At 41.4% G+C, this 15,373-nt stretch overlaps 1 protein-coding gene across 1 annotated transcript in view; it reads right to left on the minus strand.

Moving 5' to 3' along the window:
- gcn1 (GCN1 activator of EIF2AK4) overlaps nt 1-15,373 on the minus strand; it is a 40,802-nt gene that overhangs the window by 3,478 nt on the left and 21,951 nt on the right. Inside the window, exons 34-54 of the mRNA XM_088994927.1 lie at nt 15,040-15,161; nt 14,790-14,904; nt 14,542-14,721; nt 11,526-11,746; nt 11,348-11,416; nt 11,141-11,279; nt 10,862-11,058; nt 10,578-10,720; nt 10,381-10,498; nt 9,915-10,130; nt 9,676-9,840; nt 9,135-9,296; nt 8,969-9,061; nt 8,748-8,891; nt 7,964-8,233; nt 7,758-7,871; nt 7,240-7,470; nt 6,957-7,150; nt 5,847-5,961; nt 3,896-3,992; nt 1,998-2,146 (exon numbers count right to left, since the gene is read on the minus strand). Of these exons, the coding sequence (XP_088851053.1) occupies nt 1,998-2,146; nt 3,896-3,992; nt 5,847-5,961; nt 6,957-7,150; nt 7,240-7,470; nt 7,758-7,871; nt 7,964-8,233; nt 8,748-8,891; nt 8,969-9,061; nt 9,135-9,296; nt 9,676-9,840; nt 9,915-10,130; nt 10,381-10,498; nt 10,578-10,720; nt 10,862-11,058; nt 11,141-11,279; nt 11,348-11,416; nt 11,526-11,746; nt 14,542-14,721; nt 14,790-14,904; nt 15,040-15,161 (3,254 nt within the window). The remainder of the gene's footprint in view (nt 1-1,997; nt 2,147-3,895; nt 3,993-5,846; nt 5,962-6,956; nt 7,151-7,239; nt 7,471-7,757; nt 7,872-7,963; nt 8,234-8,747; nt 8,892-8,968; nt 9,062-9,134; nt 9,297-9,675; nt 9,841-9,914; nt 10,131-10,380; nt 10,499-10,577; nt 10,721-10,861; nt 11,059-11,140; nt 11,280-11,347; nt 11,417-11,525; nt 11,747-14,541; nt 14,722-14,789; nt 14,905-15,039; nt 15,162-15,373) is intronic.

A 15,373-nucleotide genomic window follows, 5' to 3' on the forward strand; every position in this document is an offset into this window, starting at 1 on the left:
AGCCACAACAAATTATCCTCTGCTTCAATGACTACGTTTTACATGCAGACACGAGTCAGATTAAATTCATAAACCTTGACCTGAAAAACAAAATCAGAATAATATCAGTGTGCCGAAAAAGTTACTCCGACATTTGAAGAATCCAATTTATACAACGGAGCAGGAATATCGTGAAGCAAATAGATTTCATATATACTGGTGACCACCGTAAATAAGAACACATTTACTCGTCACTCACCTCAGGAATACAATTATTTGTTTCCTCCTTGTTCCAAAACATGGAACAATAACTATAACTAACTAAAGCATACACGCGCATATATATATACAGTAAAGTCTCGTTATATCGCTATCGGTTATATTGATCTCATCTCATCTCATTTTCCGTACCGCTTATTCCTCATTAGGGTCGCGGGGGTTGCTGGAGCCTATCTCAGCTGTCTTTGGGCAATTGAATTGGTTGCCAGCCAATCGCAGGGCACACAAAGACATACAACAGTCACTCTCACACTCACACCTAGGGACAATTTGGAGTGGTCAATCTGCCTGCCATGCATGTTTTTGGAGTGTGGGAGGAAACCGGAGGACCCGGAGAAAACCCACGCGTGTCCGGGGAGAACAACATGCAAACTCCACACAGGGAGGCCGGACCGGGCAACTCCCGAGAATATCGATATAACGAGACTTAATAACCCAATACAGTGGTACCTCGGTTCTCAACCATAATTCGTTCCAGGACCCTGTCAAACACCGAAACCATCTCTTAGCTCCTGTCACTTGCGAGTTGACAGGGGGGGGGGGGGGGGGCTGCCTCTCCCGGCCGTTCTCCACCCGCTGTCAATTCTCTAATCACGGTCATGGGGCAGTTATACGGTTCGCGATCACCTCGCCAATGCCGGATGATCGACTCACCTCGCCACCGTACCTGGACTCTTCCTTCGATGCGCGAGTGTATCCGGTCCGAGGTATTTTCCTTGCGTCCCGTAAATTTATGTCATCTTCCGGGATTGCGTAATTTTGCACCCTCGTGTGCCATTTGCTTTTTGGCGTAGTAAGCGGGTCGGATCACCCCCTGCCTTCTTACTCGCTGTGTTTTCTTTTATTTGTGAATAAACATCATGCTTGGGTAGTACGTGTCTGCTTTGGGACATTCCACTACGTTCCGACGAGTCAGCTGATGTCACTCTCGCTCGGAACGTGACAGCTACGGATGACTCGGCTACAGGATGTTATTTTCTCTTAAAATATCTATCCAATGACACTTGCTCTCACTCCCACAGTCACATCACTAGATTTCACAGCCTCCTTATTCTTTAATATCGTACTGATCATAGATTTCGCCATGCTGTATTCATTCCCTCGCCAGATCAGACACTCGCACACCTCCTTCATATTTTGCGATTATTTCTTTCTTAAATGCAATAGTTGTACGCACTACTTTTCTTTTGTCACTTTAAGCAGCACTTACTTTTTTTGGAGGCATGATTAGGGGCTAAAACTCTTTGTACACCTATATTAAACGCTAGAGCAAAACGCAGCACGTCCGCTAGTGACAACAGTTGGTGACGGAGAGAGCTCAGCTCCCCACCCTCGCGAACGCACTCACGCGTCGTGTTGGCGTTCGAACACCAATTGATGTTCGAACGCCGAAGCAAGAATATCTCGAATATTTTGTTCGAACACCGATTTGTTCGAACTGTGAGGCGTTCGAGAACCGAGGTACCACTGTACTTAATAAATAAATAAATAAATACATAAATAAATAAATAGTAACACTCAACTTAAATTTCATCAAACAGATGAAACCAAACCCACAATAAACACCTTAAAAGGTTCAACTTAAACAAAGTAAAAATAATGGAAAAAAACAATTATTATAATCCTTTGTAGTGACTATAATTAATGTTTTTTAAAGAAAACACTCAAAAAGACATTCAGAACAGCAGTAGGCAAATAACAGATGTCTTTCACACGCATGAATCAGACTTTCTCCTCACCCTATCAGCAGTGGCGTTGTTCAAAATGGTCTCCATCACGGTGTCGCAGTATTCCTTCCCACATAGCTTTTCAGGGGCACACTTGACAGCTATGGCTAGTGCCAAGCTACGACCGTGACGCACCATCCAGTCCACTCCTGACATATCCGCTGCAAAGGATAGGTAGAATCAGATCTCTCAGAATCAGAATCAGAATCATCTTTATTGCCAAGTATGTAGAACACACAAGGAATTTGTTACCGGTAGAACACGCTGCACTAGTATCGTTGTCAAAAAAAAAAAACTGCTAAGTGGCACTATACAGTTCCATTTTGGCTACTGTTGAAAGAGTTCAAAGAGTTAATGGCTTGGGGGAAGAAGCTGTTTAAATGTCTGCTGGATTTGGTGCGCATGGATCGGTAGCGCCTGCCTGAGGGGAGTAGCTGGAAAAGGTGGTGGGCAGGGTGCGGAGGGTCCAGTAGGATTTTCCGCGCCCTAGTTTGGATTCTTGCAGTGTGCAAGTCCTCGAGAGTGGGTAGGGCGGTGCCAATGATTTTTTCCGCCGTCCTAACTGTCCGTTCAAACTCCACATTGGTGATGAAGGAAGACATGATTCGTGCCAGACAGGGAACACTCTCTGACATCCAAAGAACTGTCTCTAAATTTAGATGTACAGTATCACTTCAACAACACACTGCCAACTATACAGTTCACGAATCAAATTCACCTATTTACGTTTTTTCCCCCCGCTGTGGACCCAAAGCCCCGGCGAGTAGGACTGTAGTAATTAGGGTTGAGGAAGTATTTTTGAAGTAATATCTAAACAGACAAAGATCTTTCTATCTCAAGGAAGAGCTTAATTGAATTTGTTATGGGAAATTCGAGAGACTTTGTTGCATGTGCATGCAAGCTCCCGGTGTATTAAAGATCAACCCAGCTCTAAGACAATGATTTTAAGATTTGTTTTAAGTGATATTCAAGTGTTCTGGGATCATAGTTTAAGATACTGTATACAGTAAGTGTGGTAACAATTTAGGCAATGGCAAACCTTTTTCAGGGGGACATCAATAAAAGTGGTTTTAGCTATTCATGGTAGGACTGTTTATATCGCTCTTGAATGGCAATGGCTTGTTTTCACTTCCACTATGAGCAAGTTGCCGTATTTGCCAAGACTTGGAGGACATTTTGTTGAATCGAAGGACATTACAAAAGATGAACACTGGAAAATGAATAGGCGAGTTTTTCATCAAATAGCTGGGGGTGGGTTCAACAGAAAAAGAAAAAGACCCAGATTTCTTAAATCAGTTCATTGTCCATGATGTGTATCAGAAAATGCTCCAAGACTGATACCACAAAAGATACATTTCAACCCCCCAAAAAGGTTTGGAGATGCCCAAAAACATTATATTGCCAACCCCCACATGTGTCATCAGAATCCAGGAGCAGAGTTTGTGATTTGGTGACACCAATGAAACCAGACATGTCAGATCAGTCATCAATCTTCAAGTACGACTGTACGAGAGCAAACTTTACTCAGTTGTGACAACACTTCTCCCCCCACTCATTACCAAGCTTCAGGGTCAACTGATTTTAATAATGTGAACAACACCACGGCTGTGAACAATGGAACTACAGAAAGTCCTGGAAGAATCACACCTGGAGTCCAAGACACGACAAACCCATTTCAAACCTATTTCAACATGTGACTTTCTACAAGGATTTCTTCAATTGGAAAAACCTGTCTAACATATCTTAAACATACACGTGCGTGTAAAAACACAGACAGCACACGCACTGTCATGTTATGTTTCGTTTTTCAGGGAAAAGAATAAGTTCTGCGAGAAATACATTGAAATGAACAAACACCGTTATAGACAAGCTCATAGAAAATTAACGTTGCCTTTACAGTGAATACCAACCTAAGATGTTCTGAAGCAACACACGCTTCAGCTCCTCCTCTGACAGAAAAGAGCAGAGCTCACCAACACAGCCAGCTGAAGCCATCCGAGTTGCATCCTATTAGACCAAACACATACAAGGGGATGAGAGGGCAGACACACGAGATTATTGAGCAGTGATACCTTGGCTTACGAACTTAATTGGTTCCCAGAAAGTGTGTGTCAGGCAAAAAGTGTGTATTCCAAACATTAATTTCCCATAGGAAACCATTCAAATGAGAATAATCCATTCCCAGTTCCCCATAAAACATACTTTTCTACTAAATAAGCCTTAAAACTACAAAAATATACCTTATTTTATGTATAATAAATGCGCTATGGTATTGTAATTAAATAAACTGTACTATATAATACAGTTGTTTTATTTACCTTTGTGATGATCGATGGCTTGATGGAATGGATAGCCTTTTGCACAAAGTGTCTCAAGAAGCTCTGGGTTGTACATCTTGGAAGTTGTGATATTGCAACAGGTGCAGACAGTCACACTAGTAACGTCGTTAATAGCTGGTTCCGTTGCTTGTCTACTCTTCAAATTGTACAGATGGCTTGTACGGGTTATTTGTGGAGCCTGATTGATGGGATATTTTAACCTTGCAGTCTACACTCTGCCTTTGAACTATCAATAAAGGTAAAACGAGTCCAAATTTCACAGTGTTTTCTATCCATTTTCTCACCTTTTCACTTTTTTTCACTTTTGTTTCTGTTTCAAGCTCTGTCGTCTGCCTTTCCTATTCATGTGCAGCTCTGTGTTTCTGTAACCCCTCCACCCGCTCACTGCTGCGCGTGTCCCCTCCCTACTCTACCACAGATCTTGACCAATCACGTGCGGCTTTAACCGAGGACTGGGGGCGGGGAATAGAGGACCAAAAAAAGTCATCTGCCATTTCCAGCTCCTCGTTCACTTCAGAGATCCAGCTCGAAGAACCGGCTCGTTAGCGAACGACACATCACTCACTGTGGCGCTCCGTGTGTTTCCCGAAAAATAGTTTGTGTGCCAAGATTATATTCTGCCGAATTTAACGTTCGTAAGGCGAAAAGTTCGTTAGCCAAAGTGTTTGTAAGCCGAGGTATCACTGTACTTTTTAAAATAAAAATGCAATGTGCTGAAAATCCTTCCAAAGCAAATGGCCTTCAATCTTATGTATATTTGAGTTGCATCCCACACAGAGAGATCATACATGCTGGCATGCAAGGAGTGGTTTGAGAGACGTGGTGTGCAAAAGGGTGACCACACCCCCTGACCTGATATTCAGGGGTTCTATGCCTGCAGACTCTCGTCTTCATCCACTATTTCCACGCCAAAATGGAACTGTAAAGTGCCACTTAGCAGTTTTTTTTTTTTACGACGATACTAGTGCAGCGTGTTCTACCGGAAACAAATTCCTTGTGTGTTCTACATACAGTAAAGTCTCGTTATATCGATATCGGATATATCGATAGTCCCGGTTATATCGATACTATTTCTATGCACGCACGGAGAAAATTACATGCAAACACGGTCGGATATATCGATAGTCCCGGTTATATCGATATTTTTTCGGACTCCCTTGAATATCGATATAACGAGACTTTACTGTACTTGGCAATAAAGATGATTCTGATTCTGATTTGTAATTTATTTTGGTCCGCAGCGAGACTCGAACTTTTAGTTTCAAAGCCCAAGATGAGCTACTGCCGCCCTATTTACTGAAGAAGATACTTAAAATCACCTCTTTTGCAAACCACATCCTCTCTCACAGCTTCCGTTTCAGCAGTGATAACACCAAAAAAAAGTTCTGATATGTTTTTACTGTTTCATTTGACTCAATAGGTAAATTACAAGGTAAATGCTTTTCACGAGAGAACCCCTCACATACCCCACCTCAATCCTGTTTCACGCTTCAAGTTATCTGCTCTGCTTCCAATGTCATACCTCATCATGTCCCAGCATGCTTAGTAATGTGGTGGTAATGTTCTTGCGGATATTTGGATCCACCTTTGACCCAGCCCCTTGAATGACGAATCGTAAGGCTTGCAGCATTGTCTCCCTGTCAAAGACCAAGTATGACAAGAACTGTAAAACATACCACCAAAACTCAAGAACCATAAATTGCTGCTGTGGGTTCTGTTTGGGGGTGATAAATATGATGTTCCCTAAAAACTGATTTTCAAGGAAAAACATACATTTGGTTACGAAATAGTCAGTCAGCAAATTTACAGTTCAGAAAAAAAGTCGAATAAAAATTATTCTGGCTATTTGTAAATTCCCATAATTGTGTCACAGAACCTGCAAAGAAATTTACTGAGTGAATAGTAATTCCAGTAGAAACGTAGCAGACAATTAGCCGCTTCTGTAATGGAACCCCAAAATATCTGCAGTGAAGAAAATGGTTCTTGTACATTCATAAAATATAATTAAAGCTGATTATGAGGGTTGGTGTTAAATTGTCCCGATCATTAGTAGCAACTTGTGTACAACTGCCGAATTGCAGTGACAATTTAAGTGCAATGAACTGCTCAATACCACACGTTTCTTTATACCCCAACATTGATTCTGAAATGACACTACGTGAAGTTTACTTAACTTTGCATGAATCATCAACACATTTAAAAAAAATGTTTTAATCATGTATACATGTATACTTTTCTAGATTTTTTTTGCACCAATTTCGAATCCGGGTTCCTACTCTTTCATTTATCAACAACAGCCAGAAACATTCTCTATGCCCTAGCTCACCTAAGATGAACTGAGGCAAAGTGGAAAAGTGTTCTGTGGTCAGACGACTCCGCATTTCAAATAGTTTTTGGAAATAGCGGACATGGTGTCCTCTGGGGTGTGGGTGAACACACAGACTGTCACTGTTATCCTCCCTAGCAAACAAAGGAAATGACTATACTGTACATCCAATGGATTCTTGTAGAGTACCGTAACACTGGTAACTGGCCATCAAAATGATATCTCCATAGGAACTATTTGTCATATTTTAAGAATAAACAAATACTTATAAATGATGTTAATCCCCAATAAGTGCAGAGTTCAGACCTGACTCCAGAGTCCTCTGCATTGCGAATGGCAGAGAGTTGCTCTGCGAAGAGTGGATCAACCTTGCTGTGGATAGAAACCAGTTGGCCCAGGGCTTCAGCAGCCCTCAATCGCACGGCACGGCTTGAGTCTTGCAGGGCTTTTAAGAAGGTGGTCTGCAGCTGTGGCAAGAAGGGCTTCAACGCGATACCCACCTGCAGGTGGGAACACAAAACACAAGTGTCAAGCTCTGCACCTCCTCTCTCTGAAGTGCTGATCTCAGAAGGAGAATCTTTTAACAGACCTTTGCTAGCAGAAGGGTAAGAGTCTCCAATAGAGCTGTCTTCACTGTGCAGGCAAAACGGTCACCTAAGATGCGGATAAGGGGCCCAGTGATATTGACCACAGAGGGACGCAAAGCCTCAGGGGATGTCAATTTAATAACCCCTCCCAATGCTTTGGCTGCTTCTTCTTTCTGTTCAGGACTACCAGTCAGGACACCTTCTCTGAGGACAGGCAAGATGCAAGTAACACCCTGCAAAATCACAAAGATGTTGCATAAGGGTAAGAGTGGGTTCCGTTTTCCTCAATTGCAATGCATTTTTGAAGTGTATTTGTAAAAATTAAAACGACATGTTATATGAAGGGGCACAATGTTTAGTAAACATATTTAAATTTTACAATCCATACTATTCTACCTGCCTTAGCTCAATAAATGTTGGGAGACAAGAACAACAGAAAATTACATTGGGGGATATACATTTTCAACGTCAATGATGTATTCAACTTGACTATTCAGAGTGCGACATAAAACAATCTAACCTTTTTGGGCAGACAGAAACCAGGTAGGTGTTGACCTTTAACATCAGCGGCTGCTGATCTAATGTCTCGATGAAGATCATCAATCAGAGCCAGCTGGCTACTTGCATCCAGTTTCTTTGAGGAAAAAAAAGAGAGAAGTAAACCGTGAGCTCATAAATGACTACAGTAACGGAACATATTGGAAAGATTTATTCACATGAACATACCTTAGTGATGGAGTTGATTGTGTCCCAACTCTGAGACAGAACATCTGGGTTGGTGTCATTCAGAAGGTGGATGAGGCCTGACAGTAGATTACGTGTATGGGCACCGTAGTCTAGGCGTGTGCGCGCAAAATAGGCATTGAGGATAGTAGCAGCGGCCTGTCGGAGGCCAGCGTCTGAGTTTCGAGTTGCCTCCAACAAGTCATCAATGATGATGCGTTGGCCCACTTCATCGTCCACAGAGAGGATCACCGTTTGACAATTGCATAATTCCTAACACAAAAAAAATAATGTCTCTCTCTCTATATATATATATATATATATATATATATATATATATATATATATATATATATATATATATATACACAGTAAAGTCTCGTTATATCGATATTCTAGGGAGTCCGAAAAAATATCGATATAACCGGGACTATCGATATATCCGACCCTGCGCGCATGTAATTTTCTCCGTGCGTGCATAGAAATAGTATCGTAATAAGCGGGACTATCGATATAACCGATATCGATATAACAAGACTTTACTGTGTGTGTGTATATACAGTAAAGTCTCGTTATATCGATATTCAAGGGAGTCCGAAAAATATCGATATAACCGGGACTATCGATATATCCGACCCTATTTGCATGTAATTTTCTCAGTGCGTGCATAGAAATAGTATCGATATAACCGGGACTATCGATATATCCGATATCGATATAACGAGACTTTACTGTATATATATATATATATATATATATGCGTGCATTATGGCTTGTTCAGTGTTACCTGAGATTCATCCTCTGTTCCCAATTTTCCTTTCAATGAGGAAAGGAGGGCAGGTAGAATAACACCGAGGTGGCGGGTCAGGGCATCACCAGCCACAGCTGATAGGAAGGCCAAAACACGAGTATTCACAGGAGGCGCAGTAAGCTAAGAGAACAGGATTTGGTTTCATCAGTCACATTAATACTCTTCCTCTTCCGGTCGTTATAATCATCAACTGCTACCTTTGGCACCAAATAGGGCAGCACCGATCGGCTCTTAACTGCCATAACTTGCTTCAAGCCATCCAAAGCAAACTCTGCTGTGTCCACATCATCCTGGAAAAGTTTTTAAACTCATTGCAAACCTCTGATCACTTTGGTTAGAATATTTATATTAATAGTGACTTACAAGCTGTTTCAGTAGAGTAGGCAGGATGTCATCCAGTGCCTGGTGACCAATAGTTACATGGAGCTGCTCAAATGTTTTCGCTGCAGCCTCTCTAACTTCTTCCAATGGGTCACAGAGAGCTTTCCTCACAGTGGGGACTAAAGACTCTGAGAAGACCAGCACCTATGAAATAATAACATCATTTATTCATTCATTTCCATACAGCTGTATTCTCGCTCGGGTCGCGGGGATTATCCCAGCTGTCTTCGGGCAGTAGGCGGTGGACATAGGCAGGGAACACAGATACGAACAACCGTTCGTCACACTCACACCGTGGGACAATTTGGAGTATCCAAACAGCCTGCATTCATTTTTATGGAAAGTGGGAGGAATCCTGAGGGGAACATGCAAGCTCCACACAGGGAGCCCTGACCTCGGCATTGTGAAGTCTGCAAGCTAACCACCTGACTACAGAATCGCCTATTATAACATAATGTCAGTTGTATTCAATAATGATGATCTGCTTGACCCGTAATGAGGAAAATGCATTTGAAAGACTGACCGCATCTTTGCTGGTGGACTTGATGATCTCACTGAGGCCAATACAGACACCCTGCCTTTCATCACTTTTGTCAGAACGTAGACCCTGTTCCAGGATGGGAATAATCTCTGGAAGAATCTTCTCACCCAGCTTTCTCACAAGATCACCCAGTGTCCGAGCAGCAATCTGAAATCATGCAGATACATGCATTGAGTGGAGAAAAAAAGCATGGTTTAAGGGAACAATCATCAGGTCCATACTGTTCTCTTGTCAGGGCAAGTGGAGGCCAAGAAACCAAGCAGGAGGGTGAAGAGGGTCGGGAGGATTTCTCGAAGGGTTCGTGGTGTGTTGGATACGACTATCTTCCACACGTGGAGAGATGCTTGGCGGACTACTAGCTGGGTGTCCGAACGGCCCATATAGAGGCCGGAAAGCACACGGTTACGCCGCTCAGCCCCAAGTGCTGAAATGATAGCCTAAAAGTGAGACAATTCAAGTGAAACACAGGCAAACACTTGAAATATCCCCCCCTTTTAATACCAAACAGACTACTTCATCTTAAAATTGTGGTTTGTTTGGCTTCCGCTGCTCACCCACAGAAAAACTAATCCTGTGACTCTTAAGTGTCCAGGAGAGTTTGAAAGGCGCTTAGAAATTACATTTATTATTAGTATTATTAAAATTACTCTTTTACCCTAAATAATTATCTACTGAAAAAGTTCTTACTTTATTTGATGCAGCAGTTCCAAAGTTGTCATCTTCCGATGCAGTCTCTGTGGTCATCTTTCCTGTCACCCCAGAGATATGGAACAGGAGATCGCCAAGCAACTGGACAGAGCTGAACCTAAAGCACAAATATGGCCACATAATTAAATTGAGATTCAAGCTTCATCTACCACTTTACGAGACCAACTCTGGCCAACCTGATTCTCCAGAGGTCATCAAACAGCCCCTGCTCAAGTTCAGGAAGCAAGAGTGCAATTGCAGTCTCTGCATACATGCTGATGATGCGCTGACCAGCTCGTAGCGCAGTGTCTCTAACATATTCATTTTCATCAGCCAGGGCCTGGTGATTGAGACCACAAATGTAAAGACCATCTATTCAAATAAAAATATTAAAATGATTGTGTAATGATTGAATCACTCCCAACATTTGTGGGACGAATAAAGTTTTTCTGATTCTGATTGCAAGCAGAGAAGCAATTACCTTTAGTATACAGGGGATGATGGGCCCAACATAGGGAGTGAATTTGTCTCCAAATGTTAGAGGCAGGTAGATGAACATCATGATGTAGCCATCTCTCACATGAGAGGCTATATCCACCTTACTTGCAGTCTGTACCACATCTGGCATGAGTTTGTCCAGCTTCTCAACTCCAAGGCCGGCCATCACCTCAGCTAGTCCTGAATACACCAGAAATTGAATTATGTCAACAATTTGAGTTATTTTAACAATACAACTGAAACGATCAGCAGTGTTAGTCACCTTGGGCTGCCCCAGAACGATCTACTGAGCTTTGCTCAGAGGCCAGTGTCTCCATGAGCCATGGCAGAAGGTCGTCGAAGCAGGATTCACCCATTCCCTTCACCATGGCGCCAAGGGCTTTGGCTGATACTGTACGCACCTAGAGAGAAGCATCTGAGGTATCAGCTGCCTACACAGATTTTTTTGTCAATCAATCACTATTCGCACCTCAGGTACTGGGTCCAACAAGGAAGTCTTCAGTCCAGGGACAACGCTAGGTAAGTATGGAGACAGATCCTAACATACAACATAAAAATACCACAGTGGTTCATTAGTCCACATAAGAAAGTGTTTGACAAGCTAATCAAAATGCAATACAGGCTTGCTGAATTACAGAGAGCAGTACCTTCTGGTCGGTAAGGGAGTACATATTGCCAATAATCTGAGCGGCCATCTTGCGAGTGTCAGTGGAACGATCCTGGAATGCTCTCTGGACAATGGGCATGATCAGAGCAAGGGAAGGGGCATCAATGAAATGCACAAACTTAGTGTCCAAAAGGGTTTGAAGACATGTCTGCGTCCTTCGAGATGGATCCGTGAGAGCATCCAGCAGAATGGGCGTTATAGCTGAGAAGTAGAAAATTACTGTCATTATGAAAGAGGTATTATGACATACAATCTACGATGATACAGAGTAATCAATTTGAACAATCTTGAGTGTCCACCTAACTGAAGAGAGTTCGACCTATTAACCGAATGGGAAGAGACATCAAGAAAAATGGTCAAAATTCACTTTTAAAGGACAACCGAGATCACTTTTTTGTTTCCTAACTGACATCAGAAAAAAATGTTTTATAGCATCTAAAATACCCAAAATACGCAGTATGATATTTTTAGTCAAATGCAAAACACCAATAAAAATGACTTAAAGTGTACAAAATCTGCAAAACATTGAGCTGCGAATTGGGCATTTTCAGAAAGTCCCGCCCTCAGTTAGTGACGTCTTCCCAAGACGTCTTGCCTTGCTCGAGAATCAAAACAATGGCTTCAGATTCGGAGAATATGCTTTCTTGTTACACATCCAGTTATGAATATTGCAATCGATTAAAGGTCTTCAGAGTCATTTTGAGTGATCAAGACTGAGGTGTAGTGTCACAGAAAATGCAGAAGATGGCAGCAGAGCTCCATTGGAAATAGTTTTATTCTTCACCTTGGAATTTTTGTCAATGAATATCAAAGAGTTGTCTCGGTGTAACATACGAGTCACCATTGCGTTATTTGTGTTTTCCCTCTAATTTCGCCATCAACACGGATTAACACAAAGTTTTCTGACCAAACAAAATACCGCAAAATGCATTGAGGTGATGCAAGGTATGTCCTTTCTCGGTGAGGGGCGTTCATTCAGTGACGTAGGGTGAGGATTCGTCACCAACTCAAAAACAAGACTTCCGGAATGTTCAGCGCGAGTCTTAAAACTTAAAATATAGCTATATGCGGTGGAATCTTTGTAAAATACACTCAGTAGAAGTCATTTGAAGCGATTTTACAAATTATGGACACAACTTGTCCGGAGACGTCGGTTGTCCTTTAAAGAATTTGAGAATTTTTAAGAATTTTGTCTAGCTGGATAAGAAAGCCACGATGTGGCACCTTAGGACCAAATGCCGATTTTGCTTGTAAAAGCAATGTACTTTGGTACCCGCAGAAAAAATATCCTGTGACTGTAAAGTGTGTAAGAGTAAGAGTAAGTGTAAGTGTAAGAGTTTTGAAAGGCGCTTATAAATGAAATGTATTTATTATTATTATTAAAATACAATTCAATATATTTTATTGACATCGTGGTTTCACAACAGCTGCAACTATGACAAAGCACTTTACAAAACCTTGAACATAAAAAAGTCCCCTCAATAAAGAAAAGTAGAGGTCATTAAAGTGAACTTGCTGGATATTAACATCAGACACATTCCTGATTGAAACCAAGAAACCTGGATAAAGACCCTGTTATCGTGAACTCTACACAGAAAGGCTCCAAGTTAGAACCAAATTGGCAACATAAAACTGGTGATATATATACGATGAATCACAGATTTTCTGTTAAAATTTTTCTTTGGTTTCTTTTTATCCTATTGTTCCCATTTTATTGCACTCATCTACAATGAATCATGGATCAGTATTCTTTGTGCGAAATAGAAACAGTTACTGAAAGAACAATTTCAATGTTTTAATTTTAAACGCATTGTTTTTCACCTGGAGCATTTATTCACACTGCACAAATGTCTATCAATCACAGTGAAAAATATTTTTCACACAACAGTGCATTTAACTGCCTTTTTATGGAATCTAAACAGAGCAATAAAAAAAATTATAAAGTGCACCTCTAAGGTAAACCAGTACTCACCCTATGCACGTTAAACCATGACCAAATAGTTTACTTTGAACACAGCGCAAGACTGCCTGCAATTTGTGTCTTTGTAATATGCAATGTGATTCAGTCTAGCTGTGGACAATGTTGAGAGTTTATTTTGTGATTTCCTCTCTTGATTTTCTGTTTGGCACATTATGTTTGCTTTTCTGACTGTCATCAAAATCATCATTGAGTTACGTTTTCAGGGGTGGTCATTGAACCGAGCAAAAGGCACCAAGACGGAAGAGAAGGACATGCCTGTAGTGGCTTTTGTGAAACAAATGTATAAAGTGTAAATTTTAAAAAGAACCAACACAATAGCTCTTTCCGTTTCGGAGCTGCAATACTTTTCCAAGACATCTGTGACGCCGCTTGCGTCGATCCGGTTTGATTAACAAATTTTTGATTAAATGGCACGCGCATCTGTAAATATTTGCGCTGACACACACATCAGAGAGCAGATTATCAAGTGCTGAGAGCAGCGGATTATTGAGTGCTGAGGCGCACTTGCCTCGAGTGACGTCGCTACAATCAAAACAACGAATTCAAACACGTGTTCATTCAATGTTGTCAACTAATACCTGGATTAATTTTCAATAAATTTTCCAGATCAACTTTCATGAAATTTTGAAAGATTTGGAATTCTGGGAAAATTCTGTCACACAATATAAATAAAGTAAAACAATGAGGACAAAATGTGCTTTTTTGCTGCTAAAAACAGCAGTGGGAATTTCTCCAATGTGAGATAAATAATGGTATCGGTAATCTCATCTCATAACTGTACTTGGGAGGGAAAAATCTGTGACATATGAAGTCTGCAAAAGGTGAACTGCAGTATAGAGAGTGACCGGTCTATGTCAACATTGGATTGGATTTGCCTTTATTAGTCTCACAGTGGAGAAATTTACATTTCACAGCAGCAAAGTTATGAAAGGAATGAAAGTAGAAAAACAAAATACACAACATGAACACAACCAAAAATAAGCATATTGATAAAAAATAAATAAACACCTCTCACCTAGAATTTCGGGGTTACGGATGACTGAGCCAATTTGTCTGAGAGCCTGCTGACCAGCTTTTTGCACCTTCACATGGGAGTCAGTCAACACTTCGGTCAGTTTGGGAACAATATTTGGCAGACAGGAAGATAACTGCTTAGGTGCACAGAAAGCCATGGCACCAAGTAACTCCACAGAGCCTGTAAAATCAGAATTGGAATATTAGATGGATGAAAATGCTCATGCTTTATGTGTCATGCATGCATACCCGCTTTAGTTCGCCATGACTCCTCTTCCAGGGCCACCAGCAGAGAAGGCAGAACTAGTTTTACACCGTGTGCACTCAAGTTCCTCATCACTGCCTTAGCACAGTCATCAGCAGCCTAGTTGGTTGACGAGGCATGAGGGAACATTACAAACACATTCACATAAACCATCCATTGGAGGACTTTGTGAGACTGACTTGAGAACTACAAATTAAACAAAAAGAAATGCTAGGAATTGATCCTCTTGCTCACCTCTCTTACATACTGATTTCCGTCTCCAAAGCACAGGAGGAGATGTGGCAGCACATGAACAACATATGGCTCAAACAGTTTGCCCAACATGTTGCACAGCATCTCAAAAGCAAAAAGTGCTCCTGGAAGAGATGAAACATTAATATTGAAAACTACAACAATGTATTCATTTAATAGACCACAAAGTGATCACATATTCTGATAACCGATTCAACGTTTTGAGACATGGTTCTTGAACACCAGCGAAGAAGAACGGAACAGGACAGAATAGAAGACTAGAAATGCTGACGTGCTCTGGCAGCCTGAAAAGGCAATGTGCTCATGTGGCTGCCAC

Source organism: Hippocampus bargibanti, linkage group LG04, assembly GCF_051943395.1.
Source record: "Hippocampus bargibanti isolate YZ-2025 linkage group LG04, ASM5194339v1, whole genome shotgun sequence".
Lineage (NCBI taxonomy): Eukaryota > Metazoa > Chordata > Actinopteri > Syngnathiformes > Syngnathidae > Hippocampus > Hippocampus bargibanti.